The sequence below is a fragment of the Xiphias gladius genome, chromosome 15, assembly GCF_016859285.1.
Source record: "Xiphias gladius isolate SHS-SW01 ecotype Sanya breed wild chromosome 15, ASM1685928v1, whole genome shotgun sequence".
In the NCBI taxonomy this organism is placed as follows: Eukaryota; Metazoa; Chordata; class Actinopteri; order Istiophoriformes; family Xiphiidae; genus Xiphias; species Xiphias gladius.
Window position 1 is genome coordinate 16464517 of NC_053414.1, and position 22755 is coordinate 16487271.

The 22755-nt window shown below is 41.6% G+C and overlaps 2 protein-coding genes across 11 annotated transcripts in view; one reads left to right on the top strand and one right to left on the bottom strand.

Moving 5' to 3' along the window:
• Positions 1-2109, bottom strand: part of rbm47 (RNA binding motif protein 47) — a 32985-nt gene extending 30876 nt beyond the window's left edge. For all 10 annotated transcript variants that reach the window (XM_040145665.1, XM_040145664.1, XM_040145662.1 and 7 more), the window contains exon 1: positions 1889-2109. The gene's annotated coding sequence lies outside the window, so the exon portion shown is untranslated. The remainder of the gene's footprint in view (positions 1-1888) is intronic.
• Positions 1-22755, top strand: part of LOC120800620 (putative methyltransferase NSUN7) — a 31572-nt gene that overhangs the window by 4343 nt on the left and 4474 nt on the right. Inside the window, exons 2-11 of the mRNA XM_040146851.1 lie at positions 11706-11843; positions 12683-12865; positions 14609-14667; positions 16019-16155; positions 16368-16520; positions 17157-17340; positions 18208-18421; positions 18523-18666; positions 20566-20667; positions 20982-21099. Coding sequence (XP_040002785.1) covers positions 11741-11843; positions 12683-12865; positions 14609-14667; positions 16019-16155; positions 16368-16520; positions 17157-17340; positions 18208-18421; positions 18523-18666; positions 20566-20667; positions 20982-21099 — 1397 coding nt within the window. The 5' untranslated portion in view covers positions 11706-11740. The remainder of the gene's footprint in view (positions 1-11705; positions 11844-12682; positions 12866-14608; positions 14668-16018; positions 16156-16367; positions 16521-17156; positions 17341-18207; positions 18422-18522; positions 18667-20565; positions 20668-20981; positions 21100-22755) is intronic.

Consider the following 22755-nt stretch of genomic DNA (forward strand, 5'->3'; position numbering starts at 1 on the left):
AGATCTTGTTACAAGTGTTTCATAAACAACACAATAGTGCTAACAGGTTCTCTCGCGCTCTGCTTCATTAGTCTCTATACTTTGCAGCTTTAGATTTCTGCTTCGGTGTTGGTGGATTAGGTTTATGGCTTTGTCATACACACACACACACACACTAAACTGAGTCTGTGCTTCCCCATCATGAGCATGAGATGGTCATGTGACAGTCATGTGACACAACCATATACTTTGTGTGTGTGTGTGTGTGTGTGTGTGTGTATAATTCATGCCGTTCAAGCTGTTTCTCTTCCTTATGCATGAGGTGTCCTGAATAATAATATTCTATCAGCTTCCTGCTTTAAAAAGTCAGTTTAACTTTTGTCAGGTTAAGAAACAAAGGAGATATTTTATTTTGCTCCCTGTTGCCCTGTGTTTCTCTAATGCTGTCTGTATTCCTGCTGAAACTAGAACTGGCCCAAACACGATATCACTAAGGCCATGCTAGAAAAAAAAACTCTTGATATAAATTGTGTTAGTAATCTGTGTTGGACGACTGTCTGTCCCTTTTTTTTGCAGTTGTGGAATGTGACACAGTGGCATCAGAGATACAAGTATCATTCTGAAAAATGGTTCACCTCTTGAACCTACTTGCACAATCCGTAATGAACCCACAGCGCCTGCGTGACAGACACACACTCACAGAGGAGTGTGTTAGTCACTCAGCAACTCCCTGTCCTCCGTCTCCACAGGTGATTCTCAGAAAAACGGTAAGTTAGTACGTGAAACTATAACTTTTATCTCACATCACAGCAACTCCACGCAATCAAAATCCCTCTACATCTACTATATACTATTTATTATTCAGTCTAATTCTATATTATGCAGGTTTTGTAAATTTGGTGGCTTGGGAGGATTCTACTGCATCATTTTTGTTTTTTTTGGGGGGGAAGTTGCTCATTATTTTTAACCATAAATCGCATACTGTGCAAGGCTTAAATTAGATAGTAAAGATCTTGTCAAAGGAAGAGGTTCATCATAATATAGTTCTACTGCATTTTGCCATCAAGAAACACGGACACGTAGAGACAGTCCCCAAACTACAGTTGAAGAAATTTGAGTCTTGTAAATATAATATTATAATCTGGTAGACTTTGTAAGGAATCTGGGCTGAGTGTCAGAGAGAAAGCTGCTCTTGGAAAAAAAAAAAAATCCGCTGGACGTCAATCTTTATACACAGACACACATTCTGTAACTGCACACAAATGGAAAGTATATGAACAGGCACGTGCATCCACACATCTATACGCTCACACAACTAAATCTCGTTTGTATAACAACAGGACACCCAAGGCCAACTGGCACCCTGCTCAACCAGTTTCTGAAACACACACACACACACACACACACACACACACACACACACACACACGACGACTAGACAGCAACTGATCACACACACGCACACATCCCCACAAAAAAAAATAAACATTGAGTCGCCGACCAACAACCTTGTAGTGAAGGTTACAGCAGTCAGCTGGGTCAGAGTGAACACTGGACCAGCTGAAGAAATGTCCTTCCAGATACCCACTGTGTGTGTGTGTGTCTGTGTGTGTGTGTGTGTGTGTGTGTGTGTGTGTGTGTGTATGTGTGTCTGTCTGTGTTTGTGTGTGTCTGTGTGTGTGTCTGTGTGTGTGTGTGTGTGTGTGTGTGTGTGTGTGTGTGTGTGTGTGTGTGCGCGCGCACGCGTGCCTGTTTGTGTGTATGAATGTGTATGTCCTTAGTCCTCCAGGTGAGAAAACACACCATACACCTCTACTAGCCTTATGGCAGAACTGTTAAACGTTGAGATTAAAACGAGAAACAGACAGAAAGGACAGAAAAAGAGACACATGATGAGTTCCCAGCCAACCTGTAGGATGAGGGTACGTGTAGTCGCTGTAGGTTCTTTAGTCACCGTTCAAAAAGCAAAGATCCAGCTTGTCACTTTCTCATCTTCCCTTCCTCTTCCTCTCCTCCGTTGTGCTTGTCTGTCAGGTTCTCTCCGGCCTCCCAATCGCTGTCAAGGCACCTCCTTTCTTCAATGACAGGTCCCCGAAAGCACAATCAGAAGAGAACTCAGACACGTCTAACGAACACACACACACACACACACACACACACACGACGACTAGACAGCAACTGATCACACACACGCACACATCCCCACAAAAAAAAATAAACATTGAGTCGCCGACCAACAACCTTGTAGTGAAGGTTACAGCAGTCAGCTGGGTCAGAGTGAACACTGGACCAGCTGAAGAAATGTCCTTCCAGATACCCACTGTGTGTGTGTGTGTGTGTGTGTGTGTGTGTGTGTGTGTGTGTGTGTGTGTGTGTGTGTGTGTGTGTGTGTGTCTGTCTGTGTTTGTGTGTGTCTGTGTGTGTGTCTGTGTGTGTGTGTGTGTGTGTGTGTGTGTGTGTGTGTGTGTGTACAAGACGGTGCCTGTTTGTGTGTATGAATGTGTGTGTCCTTAGTCCTCCAGGTGAGAAAACACACCATACACCTCTACTAGCCTTATGGCAGAACTGTTAAACGTTGAGATTAAAACGAGAAACAGACAGAAAGGACAGAAAAAGAGACACATGATGAGTTCCCAGCCAACCTGTAGGATGAGGGTACGTGTAGTCGCTGTAGGTTCTTTAGTCACCGTTCAAAAAGCAAAGATCCAGCTTGTCACTTTCTCATCTTCCCTTCCTCTTCCTCTCCTCCGTTGTGCTTGTCTGTCAGGTTCTCTCCGGCCTCCCAATCGCTGTCAAGGCACCTCCTTTCTTCAATGACAGGTCCCCGAAAGCACAATCAGAAGAGAACTCAGACACGTCTAACGAACACACACATACAGTTAGAGAGAGGACAAGTCAGAGTTTCTCTTCTCCTTTCTGCGTTTTTTTTGATTCTGACTCAGATCCTCTCTGTTTGTCCTCTCCTCTGCTCCAGTCACGACAGCACTTGTAGACGCAACAGCAGGAGACGGAGGGGGGGGGGGCACAAGGTCTTGAAGTGGAGGAGAGAGCAGAAGGTGGCGGAGTTGAAGGAAAGCGCTAGAGAGAGAAAGGGGGGGTGTGGGTGGGGGTGGGGGGCAGTGGTAATTAGTGAGTCGGTACCTGACTCTCACTGACATAAGCCCCACATTCCTCAGAACTGAGGAGGGGGGAGAGGCGAGGGAGGGAGAAGAAAAGAACAGAAGAAAGTTCTGAAAACACACCAACACACTAATGATCCCAGGAAACACATCAGAGAATACCTTCTTCATCCAGAAAGAAACAAAAACCTGTCTTTCTTACAGTACACCATAGCTGACACGTCATTCAAGTCAAGGTTGCATGATGTTAGGTGAAGGTGCTGCTGCCGCTGCTGCTGCCGCTGGAGGTTTGCCGTCTGTAACCTAAACTCTCCAAACACTTTATCTCGTGTTCAGGTATTTAGTCCTCTCCTCCTTCTCTTTTCATTACAGAAAACCTCTATCTATCTATCTGTCCGTCTGTCTCTCTCTCTTTCTCTTTCTCTCGTGATCTGTGTATGGTGTACACACTGCCTTCTCCTAAAACTCACCAAACCAGAATCTGACTGCCCAAACCCCCAACACACCTCCTTCCTCCCTCCCTCCTATCATTCCGGATGGGAAATGCTATCCTCCTGTGGCCCTGGCCAATCTTTGTGTGTATGTGTGTGTGTGTGTGTGTGTGTGTGTGTGTGTGTGTGTGTGCGTAAACAGCCAGACCTGAATCATAGCAGCCAGAGCAGCATTCCTCTAAAGGAGTTTCCTACACACCTAGTCCAAAACCTTACACCACATGATCACATCCACCACATGCTTATTACTGGGGATCACACACAAGCCAACCTGTGCTCATTCACAAATATATACACCTTTGAGGTCATGATGACACGCTGTCTTCATGTTATAGTGACGCGCACACTGTAGATCCCTCTGTAATGACATCTTTCAGTAATAACAACTCACTCGCCTTCTCAGATTTCTTGTGTTTAACTGTCAGCATGAAGATGACATAGATATGACTGACTACTGAAGGTGGAAGATGAAACTTTAAATGTCTAATATAAACAGTTTCTCCCTTTTGTTAAACAGGATCCAGTTGTAAACCTGAAATGAAAGTAAAACAGTGTAGATAACTCCAACTATACCGGCTCAACTGGTGTACTCCACCTTAATATTTCTTTCCCACCCTACCCCCTGTTTATTCTCTTACAGTTTTGGCAATATCATACTTGTTTGATCATGTAGAGAAGTTTCAACACTCCAGTCCTCCAGCATTCACCTCTTGTTCAATATGTGTGTGTGTATGTGTGTGTGTGTGTGTGTGTGTGTGTGTGTGTGTGTGTGTGTGTGTTTGCCTACCTGAATTCCTTGCAGAATTTGGCATAGGCGGGGCTAGGAACTTCCTTCTTCCTGATCTCAGGTGCGTGGTGAGTGTGATGTCTTCTTGACGGCCAGTTGTCAAGGCGACGATGTGTGTGTGTCTGTGTGTGTGCGTGTGTGTGTGTGTTTGAGAGAGAGAGAGAGAGAAAGAGAGAGAGCTTAGCTGAACAGTAACAACCGTGGTCAGCCAACTGACAGAAGAGAGGACAGCAGAGAGAATTGAGGAAGCTGGATTTCTGTTTAGAGTAACAACACACACAAACACACACACACACACACACACACACACACACACACACACACACACACACACACACACACACTAATACACATACATACATTCAGATAAAGTCCCTGCACACACTGCACACACACAACCCGTAAGGAACTTGCAAGTGTGTGTGTGTGCGTGTGTGTGTGTGTGTGTGTGTGTGTGTGTGTGTGTGTGTGTGTGTGTGTGTGTGTGTGTGTGTGTGTGTGTGTGTGTATAGGAAACTGAGATTGAGTCAGATGTGCTCACACAGAGAAATAACGTTTCAACACAGCGGCTGAGCTCTGGTAGGGAGGAGGCCAGAGCCGTTGGATGTGTTGCTCAATACATTTGACTTTAATGCTTACTTAACAGATCTCACGGGCCTTGAAAAAAGTGTGAAAATACAGAAGCATATATGAGATTTAGTTAAGTTTCTATAACTGTACTATAACAGGTCCGATGCAGAGTTTACAGATGATGGAAAAAGTTTTTTCTTTAATATCACAGGTGGATGTAATGTATTGGTGTTTAGTCATCATTATTTCAGTAACAGTGTGTAGGCAGATGCGGCTTACATATTTTCAAATGAATAACAACAGTATGGAAATCCACTTGCAGAGTCTTGCCTAAATTAAGTAATCCACCACAGTGAAAACGGTGTCTGCTTTTAAGTTACATTATTGTTGCATGTTATTACAGTGCAGGCTTTTGAAATCCGTCTGCATTAACTGCTAAATTACCGGTGACAGTATGATTTAATTATGATAACACTTTGCTCATCAAAGTAACTGCTAAAATGGGGCATCATCGCCACAGCGATCTAAAGCACTGCATTTGCGGTAAAATCTCAGCAATCATTTTCAATTGCTGAGGAAAAGTGTGTGTGTGTGTGTCCGTGTACAAATACGGCAAGTATGGTAGGTCAGGCAGACTTTTAGCTTAGCACAAAGATTGGAAACGGGGAAACAGCTAGCCTGTCTCTGTCCAAAATTCCGAAATACACCTAGCAGCACCTCTAAATCTCTCTGATCTTACAGGGGGTTAAGTGCTGGACTATTTCTTGGTCTGGCACAGTCATTTCGTGGCGTCTTCACTCGTTGCCCGTCAACCTCGCGGTGACAGCAGTGACTCCAGAGTGCCATCAATCTCTCTGGCAAAAGAGCAGAAGAGCGCATTGCCCAAAATGTCAAACTATTTTTAAGAGTTACACAAATGATGGCCAAAACTAGCCAGGCCAGCTGTTTTCCCCTGCTTCCAGTCCAGTCTAAATTAAGATAACTGTCTCCCCACTGTTACTTTACAGTTACTGTACAGGCATAAGAGTGGTATCATCTGTCTCTCAGCAAAAGAGTTAATATATATTTCCCCAAATATTTAGCTATTCCTTTGATAGTTATAGAACTGATGACTAAAACCACTTAAATAAGGCTAATAAAGTTGTAATAAACTGGAATTATCATTTAATAGCTTCATGAACTTTTAGTTTACGCACACATAGACGTTTACGCAGACTGTACACATGCTGCGTTTTCACAGGGTGTAAACAAAAGCAAACACTCCCCACAATAAGCAGCTCAGACCCTGCCCTGGTTGCTACACAATAGACAGAGAGACCTGAGACACAGGGAGCAGAGATTCCCAGGAACAGTCCAAACTGATACTCCACAACGCCCGACAATAACACACAAAGAGACGGGGCAGTGTATCCATTCACCTGCAACAAGTGGACCCGATCAAGCCATCACACACACCGTGAGGAAACCTGAAAAAAGGAGGAAAACTTGGGTCGTATTACTATTGTACCTGGTGGTGAACTGGATTTATAATGTGTGTGTGTGTGTGTGTGTGCGCGCCAGCTTCTAATCAATGTTAATGACCTTACTGTGGATCTTGTTGTTGGTTGAATGTCAATCTGTTACATAGTGTGTGCATCTCCCGCTGTCTGTCTCTCCCCTCATGTTACACAAATAAGATCACTTGTCAGTGATGTAGCAACGTTTCTCGTCCAGTTCTGATCTTGTACTCTACACGAAAGCAGCATTCTCCACTTTGCAACAACAGTTAAAGCTTCATGTAGGAGGCTTTGCTCTGTGTGTGTGTGTGTGTCAGAGAGAGAGAGAGAGAGAGAGATGGAGAGAAAGATGTGGGTCTAATAGATTTTACTTGGCTCTTGATGAGTGAGCGAGATCAAACCCAACCTGATGAGCTCCACTAAATTTCTCTCTGCAATATGTGGCCAAAAGTATGTGGACACCCCTGTCCACATATTTTTGTGGCATTGCCTAGGATTTTTTATTTTATTCATACATTTTTTTCATTTAGGCTTTTTAGACTTTAAACTAACAGTTTGTCTTGACATTTAAGTTTTTATCGATTTTAAAGAGAGGGTTGATACATGGCAAGATGTAGGCATTATATCAAGGCCTGGTGTAGGAAATAAAGAATGTCAAGAAGTTCAGTGAATAATAAGTTAAAGACCTGGTCCACAAAAACATAAAAAGAAAACCTGTTACATTCACATAAATCTAAACAGCCACTTTTCACATGTCAATTTTTACGTAGAACCAAAAAAGGCCCATATTTGCAGAGACTCATGGGATGCTCTCTCGACCACTACATTTACCCGATCTTTTAAACCCTGAGCTTTAGCTATTTACAACGCCTCAAAATAATTCTGGAGGCTGTAATCATACCAACCATAATAACAAAAAGGGTACGTTTGGTTTTTGAGATCTGTGCCCAAAGGGATCTGAGTCAAAGGGATTAATGAACCAAATAATCCACTCAGGACGTCAACAACTCTCACTAATGTAAATTTAAAGCCACCAGGACACTCATACAATCATATTTTAGAAAATAGTTTATTTCTAGCTTCTCTGGTAACCACTTGGGAAAGGTTCTTTCCCCTTTCAGCCTGACAATGCCGACGTGCAGAAACCCATGTCCATGAAGAAATGGTTCCCCAGATTGCTGTGGAAGAAAATGACTGGCCTGCACAGAGTTCTGACCTCAACCCCATTCAGCACCTTTGGGTTGAACTGGAACGCCAGCTGTGAGCCAGGACCTTATCGCTCAACATCAGTGCCCGGCTGCACTAATGCTCTTATATTTGGTGGGAAGCCTTCCCAGAGGAGCGGAGGCTGTTATAGCAGGTTATGAATGCCCAGAGCTCTGAAATGAGCTGTCCAAAAGTCAAACTTGGCTGTAATGTTTAGGTGTCTGCATACTTTTGGCCATAGAGTGTAGGACACAAGGCCCTTTTTTCACAGTGGATCAACTCAAGGTCATTCGAGTAGACAACACACATACACACATAGAAGAAAAGTGGAAATGTTTGAGTCACATTCGTGTGAGAGGCTGGAAGGTGTGAGTGTGTAGGTAAATTGATTAAGTATAGAGGGAAAAACAAAGAGAGAGAAAAACTCCTTCCAGCACTGTACAGCTTCCCGTAAAGATTAGACCTTTATTGAGAAAATTCCAGGTCGGCTTACGGCCGCACGACCCGCCGTCTCCAACCGGGCCGATTATTGAATACGCTGTTACACACACAAACACACACACACACGCAAACACAACCCATGCAGAGCAACTGGAGCCCTGTTGTGAGGCGACGTTGATGACGCGTGTTGGATGGGATAATCTCTCCAGCTGTACTCTCACCCGTGGAGAAGTGAGGCTCATTTGGGCCCAAAAAGCTCTCTGAGGATTTTTTTTTTTTTTTTCCACACACTGATAAACCCCTTCCTGCTTTTTCTGGCAACCTCTGTAGCTTACCAAGCACTTGTAAACCACAAAAATCAACTTTGTCTTAGTCCCTTACCACTGAATAAGAGACGGGGTTCATCAGTGCTTGCGCTGTTTTTTCAGAACTGCAGCAGAAAGACTGATGTGAAGAGTCAGGTTGACATATTCTTAATGTAAGTACTCAGATCAAAGAGAGGCCAGAAAGTGTCTTTGAAATGGGTCACACACTGCAGGAATAAGGCTGCGCTGTAACTCTGGCAGGAAATCGTCTCCCTCTGTTGGTCTGATATTGACATTACATAGCTTTTATCTATGCCATCACTTTAAAGAGAGATGTCCATCAGGTTAAGTGCTTTTTTTTTTTTACAGGCAGGGCAAGATCATTCCTATTTATGACTATTAGCAAGTTTTTTTCCCGAAGCGAGAAAAGGGCTCGATGTCTTAACGATATTCAACGCGGTTCACTAACATTGAATGTTAGTTAAAACGTTGTAGCGCTCACCAATACAAAACTGACGTTCAGTGGTAAAGAAGAGGTAGAGGACTGATCACTGTTGAACACCACACTTGCATAAAATATGGAAAAAGTAGACAGAGCACCATACATGTGTGTCCATTTCTATTTTAACCTACTTATATTTTGTCGGCAAGGCAGAGTGATTTTAATTATGTAGCACTTTACAACTCAGTCTGCTTGTAGATAACTTTGGTTATAATACGGAATATGGTTCACTGATGGGTTAGGAAGCAAAAAAAAAAAAAGTAATTTTATTATGGATCATGTATCAGGGGTTTTGTCATAGGCATGGCTAAACGAAAAAAAGGAAATTCAGAACAGAAAAATATTGACTCTTAATTACACATAATGCCTGTTTAGCTGTTTTGATTGCCAAGTCAGTCCTTATGGTGAATCAGAAGATGGACAACTGAAGACTGTCAGTGGTATAACTATAACTTTTTAGATTAAGCATAGCAAGAGATGCCACGTTGTTATTATTTCTGCATTTATTTTTACATCATTCATGATTTCAAAATGCTAGAACATGAATATATAAACAACCAAAAAAAAGCTCCACCCACCGACACTGTTGTGACATGTAGGGTGACACCTCCTTCACGACATTTGGCAGGAGTGAAAGGTTAGTTTTAACTAGTAGTAATTAATGCATATCTGCTCACGCAGCGCCTGGCTAATCTAAAACACTTCCTGTGGGAAGGAGTGCGATAGAACGGTGGGAACCAGTGCTACACTTTCAACATTACAGACTTCCCCGTATATTGATCCCTACAGTGACCTGCACACAAGCTTGTATGTCACAGGTATGATTATTATTATACGGAGAGGCACGTTTTTGATGGGAGCTTTGTCCCTTCTGCCATGGCAGCCTTAAGTACAACACTGAACACTATGTTAGGATGTGTAAATATATGCATGTACATGTCAAGGTGTGCCTGTAGGTATATGTAGGGATATGAATGAATGTATATGTGCACATATGACCATGTCTACATTGTATATATTGTGTGTATCTGTATGTTTTTCATGCGAAACACAAACAGGTGTGAACTTTGTAAACTAAAACACGAGCTATCTATCTATAGTATCATTGGTAGTGGTAGCTGTGAGTTGTACTATGTCACAGGCACCTTAACCACTTCGTTGTGGTGTGCTGTATCGCATGACGGGGGTCAGTAGGGGGCAGTGTCAATCAGAGCTGCCTGTGAGGCTTGACATCTGATGCCAGACATTGTTCTGTATACTGGCATCTATCCCAGGCTGTCCCTTCTATATGCCAACACATTACATCAACACACACAGACACACACACACACACACACTCATAAACACACACGGTATTTTTTTAATTGCCTGTCAGAGCAGGTGGCTAGCACGATCCTTTCTGTCTCTGTCCTCGTAAATGGATCCAAGCATAAAAGAGCCTCAACATTTAAACCGGTCTATTAAAGCTGTCAGTCTTACAACACATGATAGTAACTTAAAAATGATCACATTTGTCTTATACTCAGTACATTATGTATTTTACTGTGCATCTGTCACAGGGAGGAAAGGTGTCCTTCATTATCATATCGTTGCCATGGCATTTCAAACTCAGGACTATGGAGCATGCTCCTGAACAAAACCATGCATGACAAAGAGGTGATGAGAGTATGAAAGGTTCTAGTTCACTGGGACACAGTATGATACCCAATGCACAGTAGGAAAATACTTCCAGAGCAGAAAATACCCGTTTGTGGTTATCGGTTAGAGTCTGGATACTTGCTTGAGCTGCATTTCTTTGAGGATTTTTCCCATGAGGAAGATTCTGAATGACAAAGGTAAGACCTGCTATGCAATTTTAAACAGCCCATCATTGTCCATGCAGATTACACTAAGCTGCTGTAGCCTTTTCTTCCAGCGCTGCTCTCCTAAAGTGGACTTAAGAGTTTCTCCTGTGGAGGACAGGAAACTGCTTCACGCTCATTAAATCACTGCTGTTTGATATTCATTAATTTATTCCATTTGCACTGACATGGCTTTATTGGACACGTTGCACATTTCTGGTCAATCCCAACTTCGTGATTAAACATTGATGAGTGCTGTAAAAGCCGATTACACTCCGTCTGTGTTTCTCTCTATTAATCCAGTTTAATTAGAGGCTAGTGGTCCCTGCAAACATTTGGATGTTAATCCCCCAGTCAAGTGATGTCACCGAATACCCACATATCCTCATAACTGGTTTAAACTGCAGACCTGTATAAACTACTGTAAACTGTGTGTGTGTGTGTGTGTGTGTGTGTGATGAGATGAGTGAAGCAGGTCAGTGAGAGGTGGACCTTTGTCCAGGGTCGGACAGCAGCCCATTATTTATTCATGCTGATGTATCTGACCGGCTGCCTAATTGCACCAGCAGGAGTCCAGTTACCCACAGCGGCCTACAGCCGCCCTGTCTGTCATTCAGTGAAACTGGAAGGTGGATCACATGTCAGCCATGACTGATGCTTTGCGTCTTATTTACATTTGCAGGGCTCAGGTTTAACTCTGTAAGCAAACAATGTTTGCGTCTGTTTAGATGCTCGTTGGTTTAACAGAGGCTGGCAGGAGCAAGAAAGAGAAACAGCCAGAAATGTTGAGAGAGAGGCTGAAAATTGTTTACGGGAGAGTTTGACAAGTGTTTGGTTTTGTTGCTGTGATCATGGTAGAAAAAGGAAAGGTCTTTAAGCTGCTGGGGGTTTTTTTTCCATTCTTTGTTTATTTGTTTGTTTGTGTAACATGACCACACATACAAACTCATATTCATGCTCCGTTACAGTGGACTCTGGCAAGGATGTGAATTCCAGCTCTGTGATGGAGGAGATCTCGCATCGAGACCATGATGAGCCAACCAACAAGGAGCCCGTCTCCTGCTCACTTCCTCTCCCTCGTCCTCATTCAACTCTACCTTCACCAGGTAAGATATGATTCTGAATCTTTCTACATATATTCTTCATATTCTAACATTTATCAAGGAGGCAGTGAGAGAAGTGTGGTTTTACACTGACCATTCATATGATGATAAGAGCAACAGTTTAACACTGAACAATGGCAAGGGTCTTTTATTCTGAAAAGAAAGACAAGGCTCTCAAGTAGTCCTGTGTGTAGCATCAGGTTGCAGTCACCTATAGGTGAGCTGTGCGCACCAGATGATACAGAAAGAAAAAAACAAAGCAGCCGTCCATATTATGAAACTTTATCCTAAAGTTGGAATTTCAGGTTCTTCCATTTTCTTTTAGTAAAAGGCCTTTTCCACAAAAGATGTTTTGATATGTCCCTGTAGGAAAAGCACAGGTGTAAATAATAAGAAGCATACTTCATTTAGCTGCTTCATTTTCAGGGTCCTGGTATTGCCCATACCGGCTCACTGTCACATTGTCACGGTGCACTGGGAGACGTGAATAAAACAGAACCATTGTGAATGTTATTGGTCACACCTGTGCTTCTCCTGCTGTGACAACTCAAAATGTCTACTTTGAAAAAAGGCCCACTGCCAATTCAAATTAAAAATATGTAAACCTTCTGCTGTTTTGGAAAGAGCACCAACAGTACATCATTAATAAACAGTTTCACTTGTCAGGGCATGCACTGTAGCTTAAATATATGTTAATAAATCTCCTCTAATTTCTCTTACCTCCTCTCATGACCTTTCCTTACTTCGCCTCTCCTATTTGCTCCAATGATCTACCTTACAAACTTCCTCATCATCTCATTCCTTACCCGCTTTTGTCTCCCTCATCCTTCCTCTCCCTGCAGTCTCCGCTCCATCAGATCAGGCCTATCTGCAGGCATCTGCCATTTTCCAGCAGCTGCGTGAGGAGAAGCCAGTCACACTTCAGCCTCTGCCTTATGGGAAGAAAATGGAGGCACCACTGCCCGGGAGCGGAGACAAAGCCACACAGAGACAGGCCTACCAACTCGCTTTCAGCACACTTAAATGTATGATTGCTCTACATATGTATGAATTTCTGAGGTCACTCATATTGTTTCAGCAGTTAAGGATAATATTAGTTTCTAGTAGAACAACACACCCTGCCTGGGGAGGACAGACTGATGGGTAAACATAAAGTCAGGGAGAAATTAATTTGAACTACTCCACTTCTACCTCTACAGACCTTACCCACCCTCTATAAGGCAGCCTTATCTCTATAATGAATAAGAGTGGCGCTAAAGCATGTGTCAAATCCAATATTCACTTCTGAATAGCAGCTTCAACTGCAGACTTTAGATTAAATAGTATATAGTCCTACATTTCTATTCTCCATGTGACTGCAAATTACTTGAGCTGGAGGTGCCGCAGATGCCTGTATGGGAGGTGATAAGGATGTGCATGCCGTGGGCGGGCACACACACACACACACACACACACACACACACACACACACACACACACACACACACACACACACACACACACACACACACACACACACACAAACACAAAAAGGTGCGTGTACTGACTCATACAATAACCCCAGGCGCAGTTTTTCATACAGTGTCTGACCACCCATGTTGGGGGTGGCTGGTATGTGGCCATGACATTAGTTTTGTTTTTATTTGATCAAGTTTGGAGGTATTGCTCTCTGAGATGTCACCACCAGCTCAATACAATGGAGGGGAATGGACTATAATGGATTAAAAAAATATCTTTTATATTAACAATGGGTCAAACGACATATTGTGAAAGGAGTAATGATCCCACAGATGACTATCACCCAACTGTGCAATTACCCTCAGCTCTACAGAGCATTTCAGCATTTTTCAGCTAATTGTTTTGGTTTTCTGGCCCACAACTTTTTTGTTTTGGTTCACTTTCACTGCTCCCATCAACCCCACATCCAGCCGTATGCAGCTGTTCTCACAAAAAAAAGCTTTAAAAACCCACTCTACATTACCCTGCCAGCATCAAACAGGAGACAGACACAGTTAGAGACCAGTTGATCAACACAATGGAGCATTTATCAGCTGAAGAGCCAGAGATTTTCCTCAGGAGTTGGTGGAGACCATACCAGAGCTAAAAGAAGAGAGAATGCTGAACTACATTCATCAGGTGGCCAGAAACAAGACTCTAAATGAATGATTATGTTGCTCCGTAACTTCTGGATGAGTAAATAGCCAACTGTTTAATAAAATGTTAGCCATATCAACTTTATTAGCTAATAATACATAAGTGTCGTCTTTTTAGGTTGTTCTAGTGCTCCCAAGTGGCCCCAAAAAAAAGGATGAAGGCTGCTTTAAAAAATTCAACAGCAACATCCCTTTTTAGAAACCATGTCCCCGTTACTCTAATCTATAGACTATGCTGTTAACAGTTTTCATTGGAACTGTCACGTCGGCCTTTATATGTGGACAAATGAGGAGACAAAGATCTGTTCAGCCGCGGGCATTTATTGAAGCACCATGATTGACAAAGGATCAACGCCTCGCTCAACCTCCCTTTAAATACCCCGCTGACTAATTTAGGTGAACTAAACCATTAGTGCGTGAGTCTGCCTCTCCAACATGGAACAGACACTCAGTCCCTTTTTCATTGCTGAGAACCACAAACAAAATTACATTCACCTCATTTCTTCTGGGGTGATACTAAATATCTGAGACGGCATGGCTAAGATACAACATGAAATCCATTTGCTGTTTTGATATTGGTTTCTGTCCATTTACAACATTATTTTTTTCCTCTAGACCAAGATTTACTTGAGGACATCATCAGTGACAGCTGCTTCCTCACCTCTCAGCATATTGTGAGTCCTACCAGATTTGACATGAGTGGTCACAGACACAAAAGTGATTAAAAACACCTCAGCGCTTTCCGCTGAGCGGAGTTATCTGTCGATAAATGAAGTAGCTGTGCTCTCTCTGTCCATATGAGTGTGCTCCACAAGAATATGGTATAATGCTGGCGAGGGAGACAGGGATGCAGTTAAAGGCCATTAGTATTCGGATCTGTGCGCAGTCTGGCTGGTTATAGGTGGCAAATGATGCATATAGGAGAGACAGACGCAAACTCCAACTGGGAGACTGTAAATGACACTATAAAACACTGCAATGACACATACATGGACAAAGGAGACACACTTAGCTTATGTGGGGAGTGTGTGCGTGTGCGTGTGCGTGTGTGTGTGTGTGTGTGTGTGTGTGTGTGTGTGTGTGTGTGTGTGTGTGTGTAAATGATGACTTTATTGAGGGATGGGTGGAACATTGAGACTGGGCTGATGGGTAGTCAGTCTGCAAGTGTGACTATTAAACCTTCCGCACAACTCTTTGTAATTCCACACAAACCTTTACTGCAACTTACATATTTTAACTCCCACACACACCCTGAGAAAAGAGGTTAAGGAAAAGGAAAGCCAAAAAGGAAAGATAGGAAAGCTTATCGTCTTCTGTTATTCTAATGTTGCCTGTAATCAGTATGTTATATGAACAATAAATCACTTGACTACTTGCATGTGAAAGGAGACCAGCAGAAAATTGTCACCTAACTCTGCGGTTCCCCTCAGCTCTACAGAGCATTTTAGCATCTTTCAACTCATTATTTTGGTTTTACAGGCCATAACTTTAATGTTCTGGTTCAGTCTCAAAGCTTTCATCGCACCGTTTCCAGACACAGCAAGCAGCTCTAAAAAAAAATTACCTGCCCAGCATCAAACAACAAAGTTAGGAATTAGCTAGTGAACACAGCTATAGAGACAGATGTTTCCCTTCAGGAGTTGATGGAGACCAAACAAGCGATAATAGGGGAGTGAATATCAGATTTACATTCATCAGATGTCCAGAAACTAAACTAAAAATGAATGCTAATGTCACTCTGTATCTGTTGGATGCGTAACTGATTGCTAACAAACAGTTAGCATACAGGCATATGGCATATCAACTTAAAAGGTGATAATACTGTATGTCAGTGTTGTGTTTATAGCTTGTGTCTGGCGTCCCCAAATGGCCAAATTATCAGTTAATGCAGGTTTAAGACGAAAAGGATAATGGTAGTATCAGTGGATATGATTAAAGTACAGATGATGACCTTAATGATTATGATAATGATAATGATCTCACATTTATGATGATGTCGATAATGAGAGCCTTCCTGCTTTGCAGTCGGCTGACTTGTTGCCCTTGGCGATGGTGATGCTGTTTGACCTCCAGGACCGAAGGTTTTTGTTGCGTGAACTTTCAACAGGGGAACGAGAGAAGCCTATGCAGGAAGTCAGGGACCTGGAGAGTAGTCTGCACAGGTGTGTGTATGTGTGTGTGTAGATGTTAGGTGTTAACATGTATTTAAGAGTGTTATATATTGCAGCTCTGAAAATGTTTCATCAGTTGTATAGCAATTTTCTTAAATTAGGTAGACTTGAATATGGAAATCACCAAAACTAAGATTATTATGTGATTGCAGTATATTTACAATGAATCTAGCTATCGTATGGTGTGTGTGTGTTTATTACAGGTGTAAGACCAGACTGGCAGCATCTCTAGCTCGCTGCAGAGTTAAACAGAATCTGCAGAGTGTCTCCTGTTTTCTGTCTGATCTTGTCAGGACCAAACAGCACCGAGCAAAACATCTGCCACTTTACGCCTGGGTCAATACGCTCAAGGCCAGGTACAGGCACTCAATTCACACTTGCTCAGAAATGTATTCTGCTCTTATTTTCTCTTTGCTTTCAATTTCAGTTTGGCGTATGTAAATCAAGAGTTAAAATTAGAGAAGTGCAAATATAGTGGAGAGAAAAAATCTAGAGTTATCTTGGTGGCATATTCCAAAAGGTGATGCCTGAGGAAGAGCATCATGCCCAAGCCTTTTTGTGTTCTTTGTTCCTGTATTTGGGAACATACTGAGCTTACTAAATGCTGTCATTTTTGTTTGGTTTTTTTTTGCATTTAATAGCTTTCCACCTTTCTTCTTTGCCTCACACTCAAGACTCCACACACAGTCTGTTTGGGTATTAATTTACTTGGAATACATGGTGCACAGGAGCGCATGTTGTTGCAGTACGAAGTTAATGGTCGGTGAAGTTCGGTGGGGCGTGAATGAGACAGGAAGGTTCAGCATTGCTTTGGCCTGGGGGTAAAAAGTGCTACTGTAGCTGTTGCTGTAGAACTGAATAGGTCACTGAGGTACTGTAACTATATTACAGTTTTTTGTAAATATCCTGTACTTGGGGAGGAAAATGAAGACCCCATGATGTCTGTGTTTCAAATAAAACCGTCAACATATTTTGTGTCTCAAACTCCGTAGCGTTGAAGAGGTGTGTGAAGCGTTGCAGAGCGCCGGCTTGTGTGAAGTGAGGAACATGACTGACCTCAAGGACTCAACGTTCTGCAGGGACTCTCTCTGTCCAGACACGCTTGTCTTCTGCCAACAGCTTCAGGCTCGGCTCCAGCGCAGCAGCCTTGCTACCACACATGTACTGAACATACAGGTAGAATTCTGTGTGTAGTGGCGTGTGAGCCAAAAATAGATAAAAATCCCAAATGAGAAACATGCTTTCCTCTCTCAGGAGCATGTCTTTGAAGATAATTTCAGAAGACAGGGACAAGACTGACTGGTGGATAAAACACTACAACGTACTACTGAACTGAAGTAGTGCCACTTTACTGGCTCTTTATTTAAATAGAGTACAAGGATTTATCAGTCTACTTGAGTAAAAATAAAAGGTCAGACTTAAAAATGAAAAAAAAAAGTTAAAGAGAAAAGGTCAGTATTGTTGGATGTGACCTGAAAGACTGAGAAGAGAGATCAGACTAGATTGTTTTCAGTAGGGAAAAACATTTACAAAAATAAAGTGCACCAGGAACATAAAGCCAGATTACTGCTGACTGTTGTCTTTGCCTGTGAGTCGTACAGAACATTTGTTGTCTGTATGTCCAGTTTATTGGAGTACACTACATCAGTGAGGTAAGTAAAAGCAAAATTATTGGCTTTGAATACAAAAGTCTCCAAAATTCTCACTGGATGTTGCCTAGTTAAATCCAATCAGGAGGAAATGCAGTTAATTATTTATTTTGTTGGCTAACTATCCTTCTTAGATTAATGAATAACACTTTACTGCTGTAAAATAGATGAAAGATTTTGCCGTTTACTCTAGCTTGATTTCCTGTTAAGTTTAAAGTCTTGTAGTTTGTGTAACTGTAACTGAGTTAAAAAAAATGTTTGCCTCAGAATTAGCTTAATTGGCAGAACAGCAGTCTATAATGCTGGAGGCTACAGTTTTGTAATGAAAATCCTAAATGCTTCTGTGAATAACATGTGTGTATCCATGCATGTGTGTGTGGTTTTCTCTCTGCAGGACAGGAGCGTGTGTGTGGCAGTGACTGTGTTACGCCCCCTGCTGTTTAATAATGGTGACGTCCTGGTGGTGGGGTCTTTCTCAGCTGTGACTGTGGCTCACATAGCTGTCGTGGCTGCTGCCCGCTCAGGCCAAGTGTTGGTGTGTGGTGCTGATCACACTTCTTTACAGGTAGAAGAGATTCGGGAACTACTCACAGAAATGGACATCAAGAGTGAGTATTAAGTGGAGACACAAAACATATATTTTTTAAAAGTCTGTTGAATAAGTATCTGTTGATTGTTCACACTTATGTTCCTGCACATCCCACTATAGATGTGCGAGTCCTGTCAGAAGCATTCTGCAGTCTGAATGAGTGGGACGCTACCATCCAGCGTTTAAAAGTCATTATATTGCATCCTCGGTGTTCATCCTCTGCCCTCAGTGACCCTGTGCCCACCATCCACAGTGAACATGGAGGTGTGTAATTTTAGGCAGGAACAAGGGAGAGAGAGTGGCTCAGTGATTTATCACAGACTTTAAATGTCACATACATGATCAGTATCTGAGTGAAAAAGGGCTCCAAATGACGTATGAGCAATGGGATTTGTGAAATCACATTACCTGGACTGGCGTGTCTTTGGCCACTGATTTCTGAGGCTCCTTTTTTATATAAATTTGAGTACATCTCATTGAGTACATATAAGTGCTTTTGATATCGAATCTCCCTGCCACACTTTTTATATTAGAATAATATTAATTGTGGGCATTTCCCTCAACAAAGTCTGCAGATTTACATAAAGTTTGCAGAGAGGGCTCAAAGGTCATGCGAGAGCCCTCAAGCAAAGCCATGAATGGAAGATTTAAAATGCCCAAATTAAAACAAAACAACAACAAGTAAAGTATAGTACACACTGTTTTAATGTGAAAAGCTGTCTGCCATGGCTGCTATCAAGCTCTGCCCATGACTGCAAACCTAGTTTGTGATTGGAAAGGTGATTGTTCATTTTAGCATGGACAAGGTATGTCCATTTCAAAAAGAAAAAGCTCCCCAGCACTTCTTCATGAAAACTAATGACAGCTGCTTCTAATTCGCTGCTGGCAGGTTTACGCTGAAGTCTGCTGGACCACACTGTATGTAGCACACCACTTCACTTTGTTTTCTGTGCTGTGATTTGATTTTCATGTGGCTTGGAAAATTCATGTCCCAATAAAAAACAATCAATTCAGTTATTAAAGACAAAACGATAAATACCTGTCCTTTTAACATATGTTTTTCATTCATTATGACACAGTGGATGCATACATAACAAGGAAAAACAAATCAAAATACAGTTATAAAGTTATTAAATAAAGTTTGAGCACCCCTAGACAAATGACACATTTAGTTGATTTTTGAAGTGAAACGAAATAAATTTAAAAATTCTGTGCATTAACATTCTTCAAACGTTAATGCACTGTTACTGTTGTTTTTATTTCATGCACGTAAAAAATAAAAAAAAAAAAATAAAAAATAAAAATAGTAATTGTGGCTTGTCCAAAAGTGACACTGTACTAAATTAATACTTAGTAATCCCCCTTTAGCCAACTGTTAAGCCTGGGGGTGGAAATATTCTGCTTTTGGGTTGTGTGGCAGCCAGTGGCACAGGAAACATTGCACAAATAAAGGGACAAATGGATTCCACTAAATATCAGCAAATTCTGGATGCAAATTTCCTGTAGTCAGTCAAGAAAGTTAAATCTGAAAAGAGTCTGGCTTCTATAACAGAGCAATGATCCAAAGCAGATCTCAAAATCCACCATGAACCACTTCAAGAAACACAAGCTGAAGCTTTTGGAATGGCCCTCACAGTCCCCATGCTCGAATATCATTGAAACTCTGTGAGTAGATCTTAAATATGTTGCCCACGCAAAAGAGGCTAAAAGAATCTCAAAACTTGAAGTGATCTGGAGGAAGAGTGGGTGAAAACTCCTAAATCGAGAACAGAGACTCTTAGCTGGCTAAACGGGGGTTACTAAGTTTACATTGTACGGTGCCAAGTCTTGGATGCAAGTGTAACTATGTTTTACTACTTTGTTTTTGTTTTATTTTATGCATTTGAAATCTTCCATCGATATGAACCATTGTGGATTTATGGGGAATATATAAATGCAGCCATTTACTTTTTACATTGGAGCTAGGCCATAAAAGAAGGTGGATAGAGGAAGTAGAGAGGGGGTGGAAAAGTAACTACCGCAAAAGGAAATTGAGAGTGAGTCCAAACTATTATTATTAAAAAATATTCTAGAAATATTGACCGTAACATGAAAAGGTTGTGTATTTGCATGAAATTTCCCAAATATGATAAAAATGCTAGATAAGTTTCATTCTGTTGACAGACTGGGATCTATTACCAGACTTGTCTCACGGTTCTGTATCCCAACGCAAAATAACCACAATGTCCAACCAGCAGGCACGACTATTAGCACACGCTCTGACCTGTGAGTATACCACACACACACACACACACACACACACACACACACACACACACACACACACACACACACACACACACACACACACACACATTCACACACAGAAAGAGAGAGAGATGCATTTTCAAGCAGTATAACAAAACATGTTGAACATTTCAATAAACAGACATATACTGTATATGACAAGCGTAAGACACAAACACACTTGTCTGTCTTTTGTAAACACCATATACACTATTCTGCTGGTAAGATGCCAGCAGAATATTTTGTTATTCTTCATTCGTTCATTTTATTCTGTCCTTTTCTCCATCTGTCAGTCCCAAAGGTTCAGACAGTGGTCTACTGCACACGCTCAGTGTATCCTGAGGAAAATGAACATCTGGTGAAAAGAGTGTTAGAAAAAACACACACTCACCCCAAGCTGCTGCCCTTCAGGTAAACACACACACACACACACACACACACACACACACACACACACCTGCTCTCTCTTTATGCAGGTATCAGGTCTCTGTCTGTTAAGTATTTAATTATGCAATCAGACTTTTCATTACTTGTCCAAGGGCTCAAACCACGAAAGTAATGAGAAAACTGAAATGAGTAATGAACTGTTCCCTCTCCAGGCCAAACATTAAGAAATAGGAGTTTTATATAAAAACCAAATTAGCTAAAGAGAACACAAAACACTCAGATCCTGTTTGTCCCCCTTCCCTCCCCTCCCTGTGACACACAGTGACAGATACACTGTGAAGCTTGATTCTTGAACACTTTCCTCAAAAGGACTTTTACTTTGAAGCAGAGTGATTGTGCTCTCACTGTCACTGAGATTCTGTCATATTCCAATCCAATCCAAATGTTGTTATTTTTGATCCCATGAGCTTGACGATCAGCAGCTGTTTCACCTGTGTGTTTACACTACTTGTTCAAGGAAAACACAGATCTAGCACAATCTGTGTTGTTCTTAGTTGTAGCAACTAACACATGCTAATCTTCCAAACTGCCACCAAACAACTTTCCATGTTTATGAAAAAGTTGCTTTCACTCAAAACCTAATACATAAATGAAGTAATTTCATCATTCTTGAATGTGACAGTTCTTCTCTAAAAATCAAACGTCAAAGGGAGGAACTAAAAGAAGACATTATGTATGTCTCTACGTTGTTTTTATACATCATTACAGTATATTGTCATTGCCTCTTTATTTTCTGATATTTTTGGCCTCTTTATGATATAAGCTCAGCATAGTGGAAAGCCCATTCTGAGGAGCCTGATTTACCATCAGGGCATCAAAGGCACTTGACTTGGAGCCACAGAAAGCCCTAAAAAATTTGATTCTGTTAACAGAAACTCATAGCCATAAAATTATAAGGTTTTCTGATATTTAAGTTTTGTAAGTTTTACAGATTGGAGTTAATTTTTGTGTTTTGGGATATTTAGATGTCAGTTTACTGTAAACTTCTGATACTAAAGCTTGTTTTTTGATCACTCCTCACCTTGCTGCAGTGATGTAGAGGCGTACTCCAGGGTTTGTCGGTACACCGTGACATCACTGATAGGTGTGGGCAGAGGTAAAAACAGACGTAAAACATTCAACCAAAGAGCCTCATATAAAGTTGTTCTTTAAAATAACTTCACTGCACCTGTTGAAACCATAACATTTTAAGCTCACCAAACCCATTAAAACAACACAAGTAAGATACAAGTAAGACTAAGAATCTATAACCATGCTGTGAGGCTGTACGTAGACACAGTTGGTGCCCTGAGTTAAATGGTAACATCAACATGCTAACATGGCAACAGTGACAATGCTAGCTTGCTGATGCTAAAAAAGTACAATGTTTATCATGTTCACGATCTTTGTTTAGCATGTTCATGTGCTAACATATGCTAATTAGCACTAAATAAAAAGTAGATCTGAGGTTGATGGGAAATTAATTAAGTTTTGCAGGGATTTTGTCATAAACCAAAGTCTTTGACAAGTGGAAAATTTGACCTGATGATGGCGCTAGATGAAAAAGCCGAGGGATCACTAAAGCTATTACAGTTAAGCCTGGGGGGCCTGTGAATGTCTGTAGCAAAGTGTGTACCAATC